This window comes from Centroberyx affinis, unplaced genomic scaffold (genome assembly GCF_046629955.1).
Source record: "Centroberyx affinis isolate AG114_WGS23_722 - 3 ecotype Tasmania unplaced genomic scaffold, CSIRO-AGI_Caff_v1 ptg000309l_1, whole genome shotgun sequence".
Classification (NCBI taxonomy): Eukaryota; Metazoa; Chordata; class Actinopteri; order Beryciformes; family Berycidae; genus Centroberyx; species Centroberyx affinis.
The window spans coordinates 166095-183701 of record NW_027278986.1 but is presented as its reverse complement, the minus strand read 5'-3'; the positions used below and the strand labels follow the sequence as shown (position 1 = coordinate 183701).

At 40.2% G+C, this 17607-nt stretch overlaps 1 protein-coding gene across 6 annotated transcripts in view; it reads left to right on the top strand.

Moving 5' to 3' along the window:
* Positions 1 to 14953, top strand: part of LOC139640908 (ATP-dependent RNA helicase DDX3X-like) — a 36352-nt gene extending 21399 nt beyond the window's left edge. For 3 of the 6 annotated variants that reach the window (XM_071515101.1, XM_071515102.1, XM_071515100.1), the window contains 5 exons: positions 1802 to 1983; positions 2671 to 2788; positions 3422 to 3575; positions 4874 to 4998; positions 6867 to 14953. In XM_071515101.1, the coding sequence (XP_071371202.1) occupies positions 1802 to 1983; positions 2671 to 2788; positions 3422 to 3575; positions 4874 to 4998; positions 6867 to 6946 (659 nt within the window). In that variant the 3' untranslated portion in view covers positions 6947 to 14953. Of the gene's footprint in view, positions 1 to 1801; positions 1984 to 2670; positions 2789 to 3421; positions 3576 to 3866; positions 3870 to 4043; positions 4050 to 4873; positions 4999 to 6866 lie in introns of all 6 variants that reach the window. The other 3 variants (XM_071515103.1, XM_071515104.1, XM_071515107.1) reach the window with 2 other exon arrangements.
* Positions 14954 to 17607: the final 2654 nt, after the last annotated feature.

The following is a 17607-nucleotide window of genomic DNA, read 5'->3' as shown; positions in this document are numbered from 1 at the left end:
GCAATATGATCTAACATATTTTAGCTAGGCAACTTATTTCTTCTTTAATATTAGCAAATAAATGGATAAGGTGGATGATGACTTGCTACTTTTTGAAATGTCCATATTGATTGAGGAATTTTGCTAACCGGGTGTAGTTATTCAGATCTTATGCTCGTCTGATGACAATAACGCAATGTGCAAATTGTGGCACATATTTGCTTGCAAGATGAGATGAATCAAGTACTCCATATCATTTTTTGAGTGTTTATAATTTGTTGTCATATTGGTCAGGTCTGGTTTATTTACCAGTGCACACCAAATACAGCTAACATTGCCTACCTACAGTTTGCAAAAGGGATGACAATATTAGCTTTGTATGTTGGCTGAACAATTATCATGACCAAAATAGTGATAGCCTTTCACAAAACATAGCAAAGTGCATACAATTATACATGCGCAGCCCATAGGTCAGATAATAAATAACAGCTTATTATTGCCAATGTATTATATTTGTCAAGTTCATATTTGAGCCAGTTGAAGTTACTTGTTAGTCATTTGCTTTCTCGGTCCAGCTGGTGTCTTTCTTTTTCGCTGGTTTAGTTGGTTGTGCGGAGGAAAGTCTCTGCTGATGTGTACATCAAACATTTGATGCTGAGTAACACACAGTGATCCCTGTTTTTCAATGTCAGCCATGGATTCAAGCAAAAACTAGGACGGTCCCATGTGTTGCAACATATACTCTGTGGGCATGGCTGTGCAATATTGACACATCCACCACCAATCACTGAACCTCTTCAGGTGCTCCAGAATCATGATTCAAAAATCACGAATCCGTGTTTGGATTCATGACATAATTTTGACATACCGTATTTCCTCTAATATTGGCCCGGGCCTTTATTTACCTCAACTGCAGAGGGTACCAGGCCTTTATTGGAAGCAGGCTTATATTAGAGACAGGCCTTTATTTCTAATTCCCTCTGTTTGATAAGTATATTTGCTCATATTTTAGTACGAAGCCTCCTTGTTTTTTGATCTGCTTCTGTTGGGGTTCGTTAGGTAGCGTTTTTTTTGTTACTGCAATGCATTACCGATAATTACGGTAATCGACGGCGGCACGCTCCAGAGACTTCCGCCAGGCACCAGGCGTTTACCGGTATCCACTGTTGTTTTTTCCTTTGTTTTTTTCCCCGGCCTGTATTTGGGGCCGGCCTTTATTTGTTCATGTCGACCACGGCCCCGGCCATTATCGGAGACCCGGCTTTTAATTGACTACCGGCCACAATTAGAGGAAATACGGTAGTAACTCAGATCAACCCAGATGTTAGTAAGCAAAAATACCAGAGCAGAGTTCATATTTGCCTTCCTATAACACAGAGAAAATGGTTGTGATGAACAGCTTAAATGTTCTTGAACTCAAAGGCTGTGTCACTCATCTCTTCTCTGAATGTCAAGGACATGATATACATGCACGGTTTTGAAACAAAGTAGATGGATAATTTAACTGAAAATGCAAGTTATTTCCCCCTTTTTGCCTTATACCCCACATAGATTTTATCTCAATTACCAGCAACTGTTGCTGCTGATGGAAATATTGTCTATCACTACTGCTTTTCAAAGTTACTATTGTATAATCACTTAAAAGGAAAGATAAATAAAGCCGATGGCCCTTATTAATACATGCTAACAGCATTGCGATAAAATCTGCTCTTTGAACTTTTTCTTAAATTGTAATTATGGATGATGGAGCCACATTAATTCTGCTTTATTCTCAGCCAGTGGAAATCAACATGTTAATCAAGTGTCACATATTGTCGCCCAGGTAAGGATTCCTTGACTTTGGTGTTCGTGGAGACCAAGAAAGGCGCCGACGCCTTGGAGGACTTCCTGTATCGGGAGGGCTACGCGTGCACCAGTATCCATGGCGACCGCTCCCAGAGAGACCGAGAGGAGGCGCTAAGCCAGTTCAGATCAGGAAAATGCCCCATTCTGGTGGCCACAGCGGTCAGTGTGTGTGTGTGTGTGTGTGTGTGTGTGTGTGTGTGTGTGTGTTGCCGATAGAAACTGTTCTAGACTGCTTGCTACAGTGGTGAATAGTTGGGCTAGACTGATTTATGGGGCGAATATTGAATATAATATATTGAATATCAGCACAAAGTATTGGGTTGACGGTTTCAATCCAAAAATATCGGTACCAGTATTGGCCTTCAAAAATCTGTCGAACTAGAGCTGCAACGATTAATCGATTAATCGATTAGTTGTCAACTATTAAATTAATCGTCAACTATTTTGATAATCGATTAATTGGTTTGAGTAAGTCAAAATTCTCTGATTCCAGCTTCTTAAATGTGAATATTTTCTGATTTCTTTACTCCTCTATGACAGTAAACTGAATATCTTTGGGTTGTGGACAAAGCAAGACATTTGAGGACGTCATCTTGGGCTTTGGGAAACACTGATCCACATTTTTCACCATTTTCTGACATTTTATAGACCAAACAACTAATCGATTAATCGAGAAAATAATCGACAGATTAATCGACAATGAAAATAATCGTTAGTTGCAGCCCTATGTCAAACCCAAGTGTAGAGTATGACTGCAAGTGAAGGTGAACGTGTGCGACAAATCTTACCTCTGACCTCTCCTTTATCAAACTCACTTTCTTTCTGTTCTTGTCTCTCTGTGTGTAGGTAGCAGCTCGGGGTCTGGACATCTCCAATGTGAAGCATGTCATTAACTTTGACCTGCCCAGCGACATCGAAGAGTATGTCCACCGTATTGGACGTACAGGCCGTGTAGGAAACCTGGGTAAGACTACAGTTAATAAGAGTATGTTGAATGGAGGACACACAGCCTAACTCTTCATAATTTTCATGTTGGCCTTCATGCTTCACTGGTCTGATTTTAATGCAACTTGGAGGAATGATGCGTCTTCGCACTGTGTTCCAGCTTTTTAAAATTACACTCATGGCCTAATGGGGTGCTGTAATGAAAAGTCACATTTTCAAACTTTGAAAAGTTTGCAATAACTGCTACACCAACAGTCCAATTTTGATGAAAGTTGGAGGGATGATGCATCTTTTTATTGATTGGCCCAAGGCGTGCCTGCATCATTCATGTGGGACGGCATAATGCTCATAATAAGTTGATATTTTTTCATACTTTAATTCATATATTTATACTAAACATGTTCTAATGTTGAAATGGTTAATTTTAGCAAACAGCTCTGACACAACTGTTAAATTACCATATTAAATGATTGAAACATGTTGTTCGCCCACGAATGATGCAATCATCCCTTTCCCCCTTAGCTATGTTTGGCCAGAAATGGTTTGTTTTGCCAGATTTTTGTTTCTTTGTTGTGCTTGTTAAATTGGTCTTAAGTCCAATTCTAGGCAGCATTGGAAAAGGTCTGAAAGAGTCTTTGTGTGTTTCCTGTAGGTCTGGCCACGTCCTTCTTCAATGACAAGAACGGGAACATCACTAAAGACCTGCTGGACATCTTGGTGGAGGCCAAACAGGAAGTTCCCTCATGGCTTGAGAGCCTGGCCTATGAACACCAGCATAAGAGCAGCAACAGAGGACGCTCCAAGAGGTATACACACACAGTCCCCTCTTAAACAGTCTGGGCCACAGACAACACGAGAGTAGTAACGGAGGACACTTATAGGGTTGCTTTACTTCCTCTTTATTTCGATGGAGCGTTTTGGTGTCAACTGTTCTGTTGCTGGACTCAGGACTACAGGGTTTTTGGTACAGAGTAGCTCATATTGGCTGCTGGCAGTCAGTCTCTACTTCAACCTCACATCATCTTTTTGCTTCACAAACTGACTAATAAGCAGTGGTGTAGGGTTAAATGAAAAAGAGGGTAAACTATGACCTCTAGTCGGTGACCATCATAAGGCAAACGACCACCAATATGAACAAAAATCTATTGTATTTTCAGAAAAGCAATAAATACCCTAAAACTTCAATTAAAAGCCGAGTCCCAATTAAACGCCGAGTCCCTTTTACTGGCCAGGTGTGGCTACACATTTGACAAATAAAGGCCGGTCTCAATTAGAAGCCGGTTGCCATTGACACTGCGAAGCAGTTTATTTTTTTTTTTACTTGCATTCAAACGTCAGTCACATTTGCTGATCGCCATGGCGGCACAGAGAAAAAAGTACGACCTGAAATTCAAGCTGTCAGTTTCAAATTTGCTGAACAAAACTCAGGAGAAGCAGCAGCAAGACATTTCTCTGTTGAAAAGTACAACCTCTTGCTGCCATAAACTTTTTTCGGCGTTCATCCTTTCTAAGGTAGGCTACCGGTATTTTGATACGGTGCCCCCCCCCCCCCCCCCCCCCCCCCCCTCCCCCCCCCCCCCCCTCCCTCTCTCTCTTTCTCTCTCTCTCAGTGCATGAGATGCGCTGTCTCCCGGAGCGAGATCAAATGAATGATTCGTAATTGATATGTTATTCGATAGCCTAATTTTTATACAAGTAATATTCATACTGGTTTAAATAAACAAGTTGATAGTATTTCCCATCTTTGCTGAGCAAGACTTTTGTGCGAAAGGAATTAAAGGCCTGTCCCATATAGACGCCTGTCCCAGATATAGGCCGGTTGAGTTCAGTGTTTGAAGCAAATAAAAGCTTGGGGTATTAGTTGAAGTTTTACGGTAAAAAAATAGTTTTTTTCCTTAAAAGACCCTATCTTAATATAACTTACATCAACTGGATACCACTTACCATGCCCTGTACTATATAGATTTATGCCAGACTAACAAAGATGGTAAACTATTTCCCACAATAAAAAGGATGAGTAAACAGAGTCTAGCCCTCCACTACATCCCTGCTAATAACAATATGTAGCCAAAACATGAAACATTGAGTTGTTGTTTATTTAAAGGTTCTCCGGTGGTTTTGGAGCACGAGATTACCGCCAGACAAGCGCCGGTGGCAGCAGTGGAGGGTTTGGAGGTCGTGGCGCTCGCAACCAATCAGGACATGGAGGGACCCGTGGGTTCGGAGGAGGTGAGGATCTGTGCTCTACAACAGTGGTTCTCAACGTGGGGTCCGGGGACCACCAGTGGTCCTTGAGGGCGTTCCAGGGCGTCCCCAGCAAATTCATAAATTGTTGAACTTTACCATTATTTCATTTACAAGAAGTTAACACAATTAGAGAATGTAGAAAAATGGCTATTTTGATCATAGTTTCACTGTTATCTCTCTACCTACAATATAGCTAGTCATGGAATTCTGGACAAAATCATATCTAACAATAAAAATATTCTCAGATTTGCATCTGAGAGGCAAAATCTCATCATACGGGGGTCCGTGGCCCTAATGTGGACTAAATTAGGGGTCCTTGATATGAAAAAGGTTGAGAATCACTGCTCTACAACACTCTACAACACCTCAGTAATTCATGCATTCATAGTTGTCATATACTCTATACTCATTCTGCTACAACAAGACAATTCCCACTACTGCTAAAGAAAATGTGAAAGAAATAACATGTCTACATCAAAGGCCTTAAAGGAGCTTTTGTTAAATACAGCCTTTATGTCTTGGAACTTTTGGTGTGCTGTACCTGTATTCTGACAGAACTACAGTGGTTTTCATTCATTCATATTCAGTTCATTTGCAAAATTGGTGTTATATTTAATATCAGTGGCATTAAATTAAAATTTGCAGACATTCTGATTTACAGACAGAGCTTTGGACATTAACAGCGCCCATATAAGAAGTTTAGCACTACAACCAAAACGGGGATCAATAGCAGGGGCCAGTTGCATAAAGATAGACCTAGTCTTAGACTTAAATGTGACCTTAAGTCAAACTTGCTATAGACACTTATATTTACCCGTTCCTCCTACTTCTTGATTGTTGTAGATCTCTAATGTGTTGTTTCTGTCTCTAAAGACTTGCTCTATTCTTCAGGCTCTTTCCAAAAACCAAAGATTTGACATCTTGTCTGAAATAGCTTCAGTATTTAAACTTCCCACCCTGACAGTTAGGCCGACTCATTGCCATAACAACAAAGTTCTTAAGATTAGCCAGGGGGAAGGTGGCTATCTATCCTACCTCAAAATAAGTCAGTCTTAATATTTAAGAAACAGACAGTCTTAATTAGCCTAGTCCAACCTGAGAATCTAAGACCAGTCTAAGGCTTAGACTAGTCTTAAACTAGCTTTATGCAACTGGCCCCAGGACATGACGCTAACATGGAAATCACCCCCCAACTATTACTGTAGTGGAAATACTGTTAACATGATGATGGTCCAATTGTCAAACTGGTCATAATGCATTGGTTCAAAAACTTCAAAAACATGGGCTCACTTTGGACCCTCACAGTGAAATTGGCAGTGGCACTATGGATCCATTTGCTCGTTGGTCACACCCTCAGACAACGCTTTGACTAAACTTAGGAATGATGCATCTCACCACTGTGCTGGAGCATTTTCAAAATTACACAGAATTGCTTAAGGGGGGGTGATAAGATTACAGGTCATAGTTTAAAAATTGCAATAACCAGTGATATCTCCCACGCTGTAAATTGTAATTACATGGCATTTAGTGCACATGTCCCGCTATACAAGGTGACATATTACTGATTGATTGTGAGGGGGACTGCATCATTCATGGGAGATGATATGATTACTGTTGTCTTGTTCATTTATTTACTTATTGGCCTGAAGGGATGACTGCATCATTTGTACAATCAGCCAATAGGAGGCGCCATAATAATAATAACACAATAACAGAATTGAAACTTTGACCTCTTTCACATTTGTAGAACTTGTTACTGCTTGGTCCAAAATGGGACCGCATCATTCATAGGGAACAACATGGTGACTGTAACTTTGTTAACTTTCTCTTTTCTATTCCCTCCCTCTCAGGTGGCTTTGGTAACTTCTACAGCAGTGACGGCTACGGAGGGAACTACTCCCACTCCCAGGTTGACTGGTGGGGCAACTAGGCTTCCTCCGTCTCTCCTCACTCATCCTCCTTTCTCTCCCTTCACTCTCATCCTCCTCCTCCTTCCCTCTCTCCACACTCCTCTCTACACCACGTCTTCCCTAAAGTCATCACCTCCCCAGAGCCCACATGCATGCTACTAAACTACTAACATCCATCTATACATCTCTTCTTCCATCATTTTCCCTTATGCACCTCATCATCTCTCCTTTTTACGTTTTACCTTTCTGTCCTTCTCTCCATCTCCACCTTCCTCTTTATAGTCCCCCCACCCCTTCCTCCTTCCCTGCCTTCTCTCCTGGTAAATCTCACCTCCCTAAAGAGGCCACACCATAAAGGGATTCCTCAGTTTGAGTTGGTTATTTTTCAATGGGCAGCACTAGCCACAAACTTGCTTGTTAGCTTCCACCTAGCAGCGCCCTTTGGTTTCAATGAGGAATGCTGCCAATGCTAACAAGCCATTGTGGGGACCCTGAAGGAGACATTTTGAACTTTTCCTCACTGTGACAATTGTCTGAAGAAAAATTGCCAACTAAATTCCAAATTCAAGGTGTTCCTTTACCCCCGTAAGAGTGGGTGGAGATTTTAAGATTTTGAATGAGTTGAGTCCTCCCATGCACCTGTAGAAGATCAGGGGGAAATCATCATAGATTTTCACTTTGGTCTTAAGTTTTGGCTTCAAAGTCTTGTAATCTGCATCCACCCTAAGCCAGCCAGACTTCCTGTGTAGCTCCACATCTGAACTCTGAATTCAGTACATGACCAGGCTGTGATTCCAAAATAATGAGCAGAGAGATGGACAAGAGGTCAGACCTGGGCAAGAATTTTTATCAAAATATGGTTTAAAAAACGGGAACTGGCTGAGGTGTTCTTCACTTACATGACAAATATTTAAACCGCCTCAAAAGAGGCCACATCAGTCGCAAGATGCTTTTGTTTTTTTCACCTGTTCAAAATTTATTCAACTCTTATTTCGCCCAGGTCTGAGAAAGAGGTCTAACATAGAGAAAGAAGGGACTAAGGACTGAAGGAAATGATATTGAAATACCCAGTCAGTGGGTCAGCCAGGAGACATTGTATGGTTGCCCCTTAGCAATGACGCTAGCAAACATAGAATCTTTGGACTTGTGGTTCTTAATTTCACAGCTACAAATGACTGCATTTTCTTTCTTTGTAACAAAACAAAATGGAGGATCATTTGTTTATGTACTGTGCCTTTAAGAATTAGAACTTTCTCTCGTAGTTATTTGTCTTTGTTTCCATTGCCATATATAACTGGCTAGAAGTATTGGCCAACTGTGACTAAAATATGTATTTAATTTAATATTTGGGTTTAAATGTGTTTTTTGTTTTGTTTTATTTCTATTTGGAAGGAAAACAAACTAGGCTTGAACTAAATCAAACCTTGGCAAAAAAAAACAAAACTGCGATGACGCGACTCAACGCGATTCCTCATTCGTCCAATGAAGTTCAAATTTGTTACAGGGTCTCTGATGAGCTGATTCCCAAAAGCATCTTACTACTATAATTATATTTACAGTTTTTGTAATACACCCTTATCAAGAGTAACTTGCACGGGTTATGACGTAATGAACAAGAGAATGAACAATCCAGTGCAATCAATAGAATACAGTAAAACAATAAAATAAATGTGTATCACCAAAATCACATTTAGCCTGGTAAAAGTGCTAGGGACAACAAAACAGCCGTTATAACTACAAGTCTGCGAACAAGGATTATTATCGTGGTGATATGCTTTTGGGAAACCAAGCCTTGTTCATTGACCTATATGTCACATCTAGAGCTCTGCTTTGGGCTCTAGTTAGGGTTTCCCAAAGCCATCCTGTCACTAATTTTTGGATCATTTTATGTCAGTAGCAGAGCCACTGATAAAGAGTTGAGCCTAGTCGTGCAGCGGGTGCCATGTTGCTGCTCCTTCTCGAGCATTAAAAAATGTGGCTGTGAATATGGAACAATGTCCTCCATAAATGTACCATAGCGAGACACCAAAGAGTGTAATGCTGCCTTCACGTCATATCGGATTTACCATCAATTTAGCATACGAGCTGCCCACAGGGAAGAACTGTTCACTTCTGCCTCCTAGTGGCAATTACAAGTAGGATATGTGGGAATATTCTTGTAGGCATCGATATCTATCAGTTGGCGTCATGAATCACAGAAATGTTTCAACACAAGTGGTAAACATGGCAGCAAATCCACCAATGTCAACAGTCCAGGATAATAATCAAAACTAGACGGGCACTCGGAGAGCGCAGACCTCCGCCAAGGTTTGTGCTATTATTGCTTGTTCGTGAGTCGGATCCGGATCCGCTCCAAAATTTAATGGGTTCTTCCTTGGCCCATGCTACACCCTTCCACGAAGTTTCATGAAAATCGGGCCAGTAGTTTTTCCGTAATCCTGCTGACAAACAGACAGACAAACAAACAAACGGCACCGAAAACATAACCTCCTTGGCGGAGGTAATGATCATTTAGATTCAGACTGATACGATCAACTCTACTTCTGAAGAAAGTGAGCAATATCTGCAGAAGTTTGTTCACGGTTGATTTTTAATTCCTAAATTGAAATTATTTCCGATGTGAGCGGTCCAGTGCATTAGCTAAACACGTGAATGCTTCCAAGTTGTAGCAACGAGACCCCCGTTCTTCTGCTTCTCCCGATGTGACGTGAACGCGGCATAAAAATCAGAGTAGAGTCACGTTTCTCAGCAACAGCCATGGAGCAGGCTGGCGGATCGAACATGGCTGCCGCTGAAAACGGCCACGACCAAATTCTTGGAATCAGTGGCTGTAGCTAGTAGACTTACTCTTAGTGCCACCATGCTCTTGGGAAACTGGCTCCAGTTCCGCCACAGACGTTGAAACCCTTGTCAAAAGCGTCTTTCAAGGGGATACACAAAAAAAAAACAAAAGATTAAAAGAGTTCAATTTTTTCTCGCTCACTCTATCCTGGAGAGTTACATGAAGAGTCTTCTCTAAAATAAGCCATTCCAGTTTAGTCATCTAGGTCTTTAAGATGATACATTTAGGTCAGGGATAAAAATGTAGACAGGGCTACTCTAACCTGCCCCATTTCACAGCAGGGACAACTGGGGCTTCCAGAGGGATAGAGCAGGACTCAAACTATAGCCCAACTGACAAAACGCCTCTCTTTGGAGACAAGATGCAACAAGATGATCACAGAAACTTATGTTTGAGTGATGTAAGCCCTGATAGCCCTGTTTGGCCCTGTGGTGGAACCAGGTTATAGGGGGCAGTCGACTAGTGCCCAGGATGTCTAGGTTTCATCCCTAATTGAGATTCTAAAAGAAAGTCCACTGTACATTTGGACTGTTCAGCGGTTCAAGTTCAGTTCCCCACTTTGTAAATTTGCAGCAGAGCAAGGCAAAGAAAACGTTCTGTTGCCGCCTGGTGGGAGAAATTGTTTATTAATTTTCATCAGGGGTTTAATTTGTTTTGTTTACATGAACCACTATAGTGGAAGGAAATTGATAAGATTAAATGTAAATGGTGAAAAACAGATTGAAACAACTCTGAACTGATAAAGAAATCCAAATGACAAAAAGAGACAAGAATCTCCAATGAAAACAGAATAGGAATCACGAATGAAACAACACTTAACATATAGAAAGTTAAGATGGATCGCTTGCCATTGGACCATACAGTGCCTGGTCAGCTTAGTTCAGTGGGCAATTTGTACAAATTTATCACAGGATTATGGGCCAGTTTCTCTATCAACCTGGGGGATTCAATTACCAATTTATGCTCACAAGGAAGATGCCATCTCCTTCATCCCCTCAAATTGCCCACTGGATTCGAAAAATGCCAAGGCCAGACCAAGGCAATAAAACATATGCGAGTGTTGTTGTTTTTTGGTCAAGGAGTTAAAATGCCAAGCAAAAATGGAAATTCCGCAGCAGGCTTTTAATTTTGTTACAACACTTTGTACACATTTTAATTTTCCCTATCTTCTATGTTTTTTGGCTACTTTTGAAGTCTTTTGAAGTAATTTTCAGTTTAAACTTTAAACTCAGTGACACAAACTACCCTTCTACGCGAGTACAGTTGATAGAGAGGTTTGAAAAGTTTTATGGCTCTGACCGCAGAGTCATGAAAAAGGAAACCATTGAAGTTTGCAAAATGTAGTCCTAGACTGTGTCTGAGGCCTCAGAGTTGAAGAAAGCAGGTCATCTACAAACTTCATTTTCCAAAAGCATCTTGGCGTCTTGGTGCAGACACCAACTTCTTTGTTTTTTAATTCATGATGGGAGAAATGAGTTTGGTGCTGAGATAGTTTTGGAAAACCCACACCATGCAAGGTAAAGAACTACACACATGCAGCTAGGAATGTTGGAGAAAGTAGTCTGATTACACTTTGTAATTACTCCCCGCACCATTGGTTGGGGATGGCCTCCGCCCAGTATTTCTCACACAAAAAACTTATGTTGCTGTTCAATAGGAAGGCATAACCAACAGGAAGACAGAAATCAGTAAGTTGAAGAGAAAAGTGCACATGACAATCACTTAGAGAATGACTTGAGTGAAAAAAAACTAAGCATACTTTACACATTCTTTGAAGGATTTAAGTTAAATTTTCTCCAAAAATCCTGTTTGGTACAAGTGAAGGCCTTACAAAATATGTGTTGTATATGATAATCGCATATGATGTTCTGTTATAACCATGATGTAGGATTAATTGCAATTAACTGAAGTTTACTCTACCTGGAAGATTGGCATACATGTATATATAAAACTATCGTTACTTCAACACATAAGTGAGGACTTATGATAGACTTAATAGTTATCAAATCAGCTAGCAATCTCTGCAACAACTACAATTTAGCAGGGGAGTTTGCTAGCAGCTAGCTATCAAAGCTAGATTCCAGTTGCTAGCTATAGAGCACCAGGTATATTACCGTAAAATGTGAACCTTTATCCCTCCAGATTCTTGAGATCTATTCATTTCTGAAAGGTTTTTCAGCGGTGAAATGATAAATGTTTGTCCAATTCCCAACATTTGTATAATGTACATCTTGGTACACAACAGTAGGACATGGCTGGACTGTAAGTTCAAAATTGCTGCTGTGGGAATATGGTTCATAGGATGGAGAATTTTGTGTTTACTTTCACATTTGAAGGTTACTATTAGGCTTTTGCTAATTTGCATTAGGCAGATTAAAATCCAAACGGGTGATGACCCCACTCAGTTCAAGAACATCTGATTAATATTGGAGGGTTAATTAGATGTCCTTGGTGGTTAGCGTTCCTTGGTTGGCCTCCTTGGGGTCCAAGAAGATGTTTCATCACCCAAAGTCTTCATTTCCTCTTCTAGTACCAGTTTCAAATTTATCCTCACCACACCAAGCCTTTACCAGGCCTTTGCTTGCAGTGCGAGTTAACCGCTCCTTTTGTGTGGAGTCCAGAATAAAGACTGCATAGAAGCTTTGTAAACTGGCTGCCAACTTCCATGTTGCTTACTGCTTACTGTTTCGAAATGTAGGACAGCTCAGCTGGAGCTTCGAGTCCCAAAATGCAGGGCAAAGAGTTTCTTTCCAGGTCATAGCTTCCCAAAACCTGCTTCAGCACCAGTATTTCCTTTGCTTAATTTAAATCGTACATTTATAATTATTACAGGGATAACTTAAAATTTAGAGTCCTTCTTTAGAATGTTGACCATACATTTGTCACGGGAAGGGGAAAGAGTCATTGTTCTGGCAGTAAATTGGACCACAAACTGTGGTCATGCAGCCTTTCCATTTAGAGGCCTTGTGTTAATGAGAGTCAAAATTTGGAGAAGTCATCTCTGGTCTCTTTGCCACGTCAAAACCTAGTGATATTCCTGGCATAAGAAGAAACAAATTGGCAGTTATCAGGGATGACTAGAGATGCACTTCCAACAGAATAACTAGCCTCCTCCATACACTGAATAAATGGGCAGATAAATAGCAAACTGAAATCCATTACCTTCAAGTGTAATTTAAAAAAAAGAAATGACTGAATAACAGAATGAGCTGGTCTTCTTTTCAACTCTTCCCATTCTTTCTAGGGAATTGGCCAACAAGCCAGGGCCTCGTTTCCCAATACAGATCGCTCTTAGAGGTAAAAAGTGTTTTTAAGTGTGATCCTATGAAGGCTCGTTCAGTATTAGTGCAACTAGTGGCATCTCGGTTTCAGTAAAAAAAATGCAAAGTATGCTAAAACGCCATTTTCATGGTAACTGTTAGAGAATTTAAGAAAATGTCAAGCTATCCCTTTAAAAATGACATAAAAGCTAGATATTGTTGGTGTAACCCATGGTATAATGTTAGTGTTGAGATACTTTCGGGAAATGCAGCCCATGAGTGGGTGTAGGCAGGCAATTTGTTAACATCAAACGAGGGAAAGGTGGGGAGAGAATATTTGAGTTGACCTCACTTTATCCCTAAATCACATTCATAAGAGCAGCGTTGGTGTAGTTGAGAGTATACGCATAAATACGCAGTATACTCACATCTTTCTCTGGGCAGATGGAGTAAAGCCACCTATCAGCCCATATTACCATTGACCCGTGTTGGACGGTGGCCACCTCTTTAAGTACCACTGATGTCACCCCCCCCCACCCCCCGGACTGACTTTTTAAGCGCAGTAGGTCAGTCTTATATTTTATGGCTTGCTTTCACTTTGACCTCACCGAGACCCTCTGCATGAGTTTTGTTACACCCGTTTTGCGTCCCGAGTCCGCGCCCGCTTGGCTTTGGAGCACAAAATGGTGCGACCGAATGCAACCCATACTCTGAGAAGTGCATGGTGCCTTGACCTTACTGAATCACTAAAGACTGAAACATGGTGGTTGGGGCTGGGTATTAGAAGTTTTACCAGATCTAAAATTCAATACAAACGATTCTAAACTGGTAGTTTTTGCAGTACCTTTCTTGGTTGGATGAAAGTCAGTTTCATTATGCACTAGTAGATAATTTTATATGTAACATTTGTTAGTGCCATCTGCTTTACTAAATTGAATCAGACCATGTTTAATTGATTTCCTCTGTAAAAATGTCCATACTCAAGTTCTCATTTGAAAACTCCAACACTTTGAGTCGATACCTTGTGATGCCTTAAATTCAGCGATACCCAGCCCTAATGGAGCTGACAGTGAAGGCGGTTACACTTTATAGAGCATCACCACGGCAACAGACACACTGACAGTGTCACCATGGCAACTGAGTCCGCATCGCATTGGTAACCAACTTACCAGCGGCGGCGTTTCCATGGTCACGCAACAATTAATGGTGCTATAATCCCATCGCTGCGGCCTGGCGGCTCCTCTGTTTCTGGTAAAACTTCAAATCCCATCAAGTTTTACAAATAAACCTTTATTTTATTGCACATTTAGAGTTTTATGTTCAACAGATGTCTTCTGGAGCGCATGTCCTTCAAAACCTCAAAGAGGTGTGTGTGTGTGTGTGTGTGTGAGAGTGAGTGAAAGAGATGGAGCGGTTGCAACTGAGTGCAATTAGGTGTCATAAAAAGGAAAGGGTCCTTCACAGCTTCCAGAGTGTGTGTGTGTGTGTGTGTGTGTGTGTGTGTGTGCGTGTTAAACTGGGGAAGCGTTCCCCCAGCAATGAAGCAGAGTTTCTTTGGGACCAGGGGGAATTCTAGTTAACAGTAACAGAGGGATTCAGCTATTTGCACACACAGAATACTAGAGTCTACTTTCGCTGCTAGTTTGTGTAATTTATCAAGCATTTTTGAGAAATATTTATTTTTATAAGCCTAATAAAAAGTTGATATTTTAAAAGTGACTTGACCAAAAGACAGTAAACAAAAACACTGGCTCTTGAATGTCGAATGTCATTGGTATGAGTGGAAATTTCTATTTTTCTGGGGTAGTGTGAGCTTTTTAATGTTAAAGATGCAACGTGTAGGGATTTCTCTTTTTAATGTATCGCTGTGTAGCAAGCTGTGATGACACATTTGAATGCAAGCCAAAAAAAACAAAAAAAAATAACTTCCACCGTTATTCGATTGGAAAGAAATCCCTTTTGGTAGATGTCACACTGCAAAATTACACACCAAAAGTTTCCAAAAGGAGAAATGATGAAAAAGGACAATTGAAAATAAACAAATAAAAAGGCTATAGAGCGTAGCGCTGACGGTTGTGATCGGAGTTGATTTGACAGTGATATATTTAGAGAAAATCCTACACGGGTTACCTTTAAAGTCATATTGGACTCAATATCAGATCCATAACCTGTTCCTGCAACAGGATCCATTGCCAATAGTGATAATCTACCGAAATCCGTCGTTTTTAATTGGCGAACGAAATTTGCGACAATACAACCACCAATGCCAAGGTTTGGATTAAAAAAAAAAAAAATACAATTCAAATCAAATGTTATGATCAAAAACCATTTTCTAAAAAAGACAAAACATGCAGTACAAAAAACAAAAGTGTCCAGATTCTCTCAAAGTCAATTCAGTTGTTTTTTTGTTTTTGTTTGTTTTTTCATTTGAGTTGTTTTTCTTTTCCTTCCCCTTAACACCCTTGTTGTGAATGTCTGGCAAGTGGCGATCTTTATAACACAGAATTAAACATGTGGTTCTATTGCTATGTTGTTGTAATTTGCATATTTCAGGCCTCTTTGTGTTGATGCTCTACTCTGGAAATTTCTGGCCAATCAGAAATGGGGGGGAATTGTATTTAAAAGTGACCAGAGATGCACCTGATTGGTTGTAAACAAGATGACATCCGGTCACTTAAAGGAAGAATCCGCTTAAAAATACTCAGACACTTGTGATGTACCTTGCACTCCTGGGTCCAATAGACCAGAATGCAATGCAGCTACAAGACATTGTTTTGGGTGTTTTGCTTGACTGCAACAAGTTCACGTCCCGTCTCTTGGGGGGTTGTCGAAAGGCATTCTGGGAAACGTAGGAAATCACTAACTGAAGTAGAAGTAGACGAGGCAGGTTGAGGAAAATTGGGTTCACGGAAAAAGTAGATTACAACACTTCATCACAAAGGAAGTCCTGGAATGCATTGAACATCACAGATTGATTATATATAACAGTATCCGAAGGAAGATTTTTCCTTTAAGACTCAGCAAGGACACAGAACAACTGGTAGGAAATATGAGACTATCGGAATGTTTTCAGCTCCTAATGTAAATTCATGAAATCAAGAAAAACAGCCGAAGAATTGCGGCTGGCTTCACTTCACTTTCAATTTGATCAAATCTTTTTTTCCCCCCCAAAGTTCCACTAGTAGAAACAATTTGAGTAGGTAGTCTTATTGAGCCAAGCAAAGAAAAATAACGGGGATGAATGCTTTTCAGTTAGCAAACAGACTTCAGTTTCTATTTCCATTTTGAAGCGATTGAATTGAAAATGAATGGCGCACGACTGACTGGCCAGACTCCTCAGTGTGGACGCACAGCACCGTTGGCCTGGTAGTTAGTATTTGCTTTATGTATTAGTTTAGCGGTTGTGCACGAAGAGGAGCACTGCACGAAGAAGAAGAAAAAAAAAAAAAAAAAAGAAAAAAAAAAGACTTATCTGTGCATCTATTCTGATTTTACCACAATTAAAAGTTTGGATTTGCAAATGTGTTCCGAGTGTTTTGTCTTTTCTTTGATCCAACTTTATGAAGTCCCATTATAAAAAACGCTGGTGTTGAATTAATCGTTTATTTCCTGTTAAATACATTCTACATTGTGTGAAAAAAAATATCTCTTTGGATCTCATACAAAACAATATAAATAACATTTGATTGAGATTACAGCCAGCGTTCACTTTCCCTGCTCGCTGACTTGGAGATTAGAACCTGGCAACCTTCTAGTCATAAGCCCACTTCACTGACTTCTTCTAGTGCCCCCATATCCATGTTGCTTTCATTACGTTCTGTGCATGTATGCATTGTATATTAATGCTGCATTCCGGAGATGTTGGAAAGCCAGAAATTCTGACTTCCTACCAAAAATGCAATAGAATGGTCCTTCAAGTTGGAATTCCAAGTAGGAAAGCCGGAGTTTTCACGTCAACATGGTGCCATACACTGTAAACCCTACACAACATTACTTTTAACATGTTCCTAATCCATTGCGTGACCTTAAATTTATCAGAGAAAGAAGAAAAAAAGTCACAATTTAGGATTCTTAAGACTGGATTAGAAAAGAGTTGATTAAAATCGTGTAAACCTTCAATTTGTTTACCGGTCCCTATGAAGTCAAATACTGAGTTCTTCTCGTTATCATGTTTGAAGGGAGGGTCTTGGAAAAATTCTGCTTTCCTATTGGCCGGCAGTTCAGGACCTGCTGGACCAAGGAAAATTAGGAAAAACTAGAAAGAAACATAATGCGCTGTAGGATTTGACCGATATCAGTTTGCAGATATATTAGGCTAATAATTGAGTTATATATCAGCCAGTCATTGAGACATTTTGATCAGATTCCGCACAAGTATGCAGGTATTTTTTTTCATATTTTTGTCATCATCCTGGATTTCAAAGTTTCAGAGGCTTTTCCACCCTGACAAGAATAAAATTCAAACACTGAGTAATTTTTTTTGTTTTTTTGGGCATGAAAATGGTCAAATTAAAAGACTGAATCTGACACAAATATCCCCAAAAAATAATGAAGAAGAAATACTGAATATTTGCAGCTT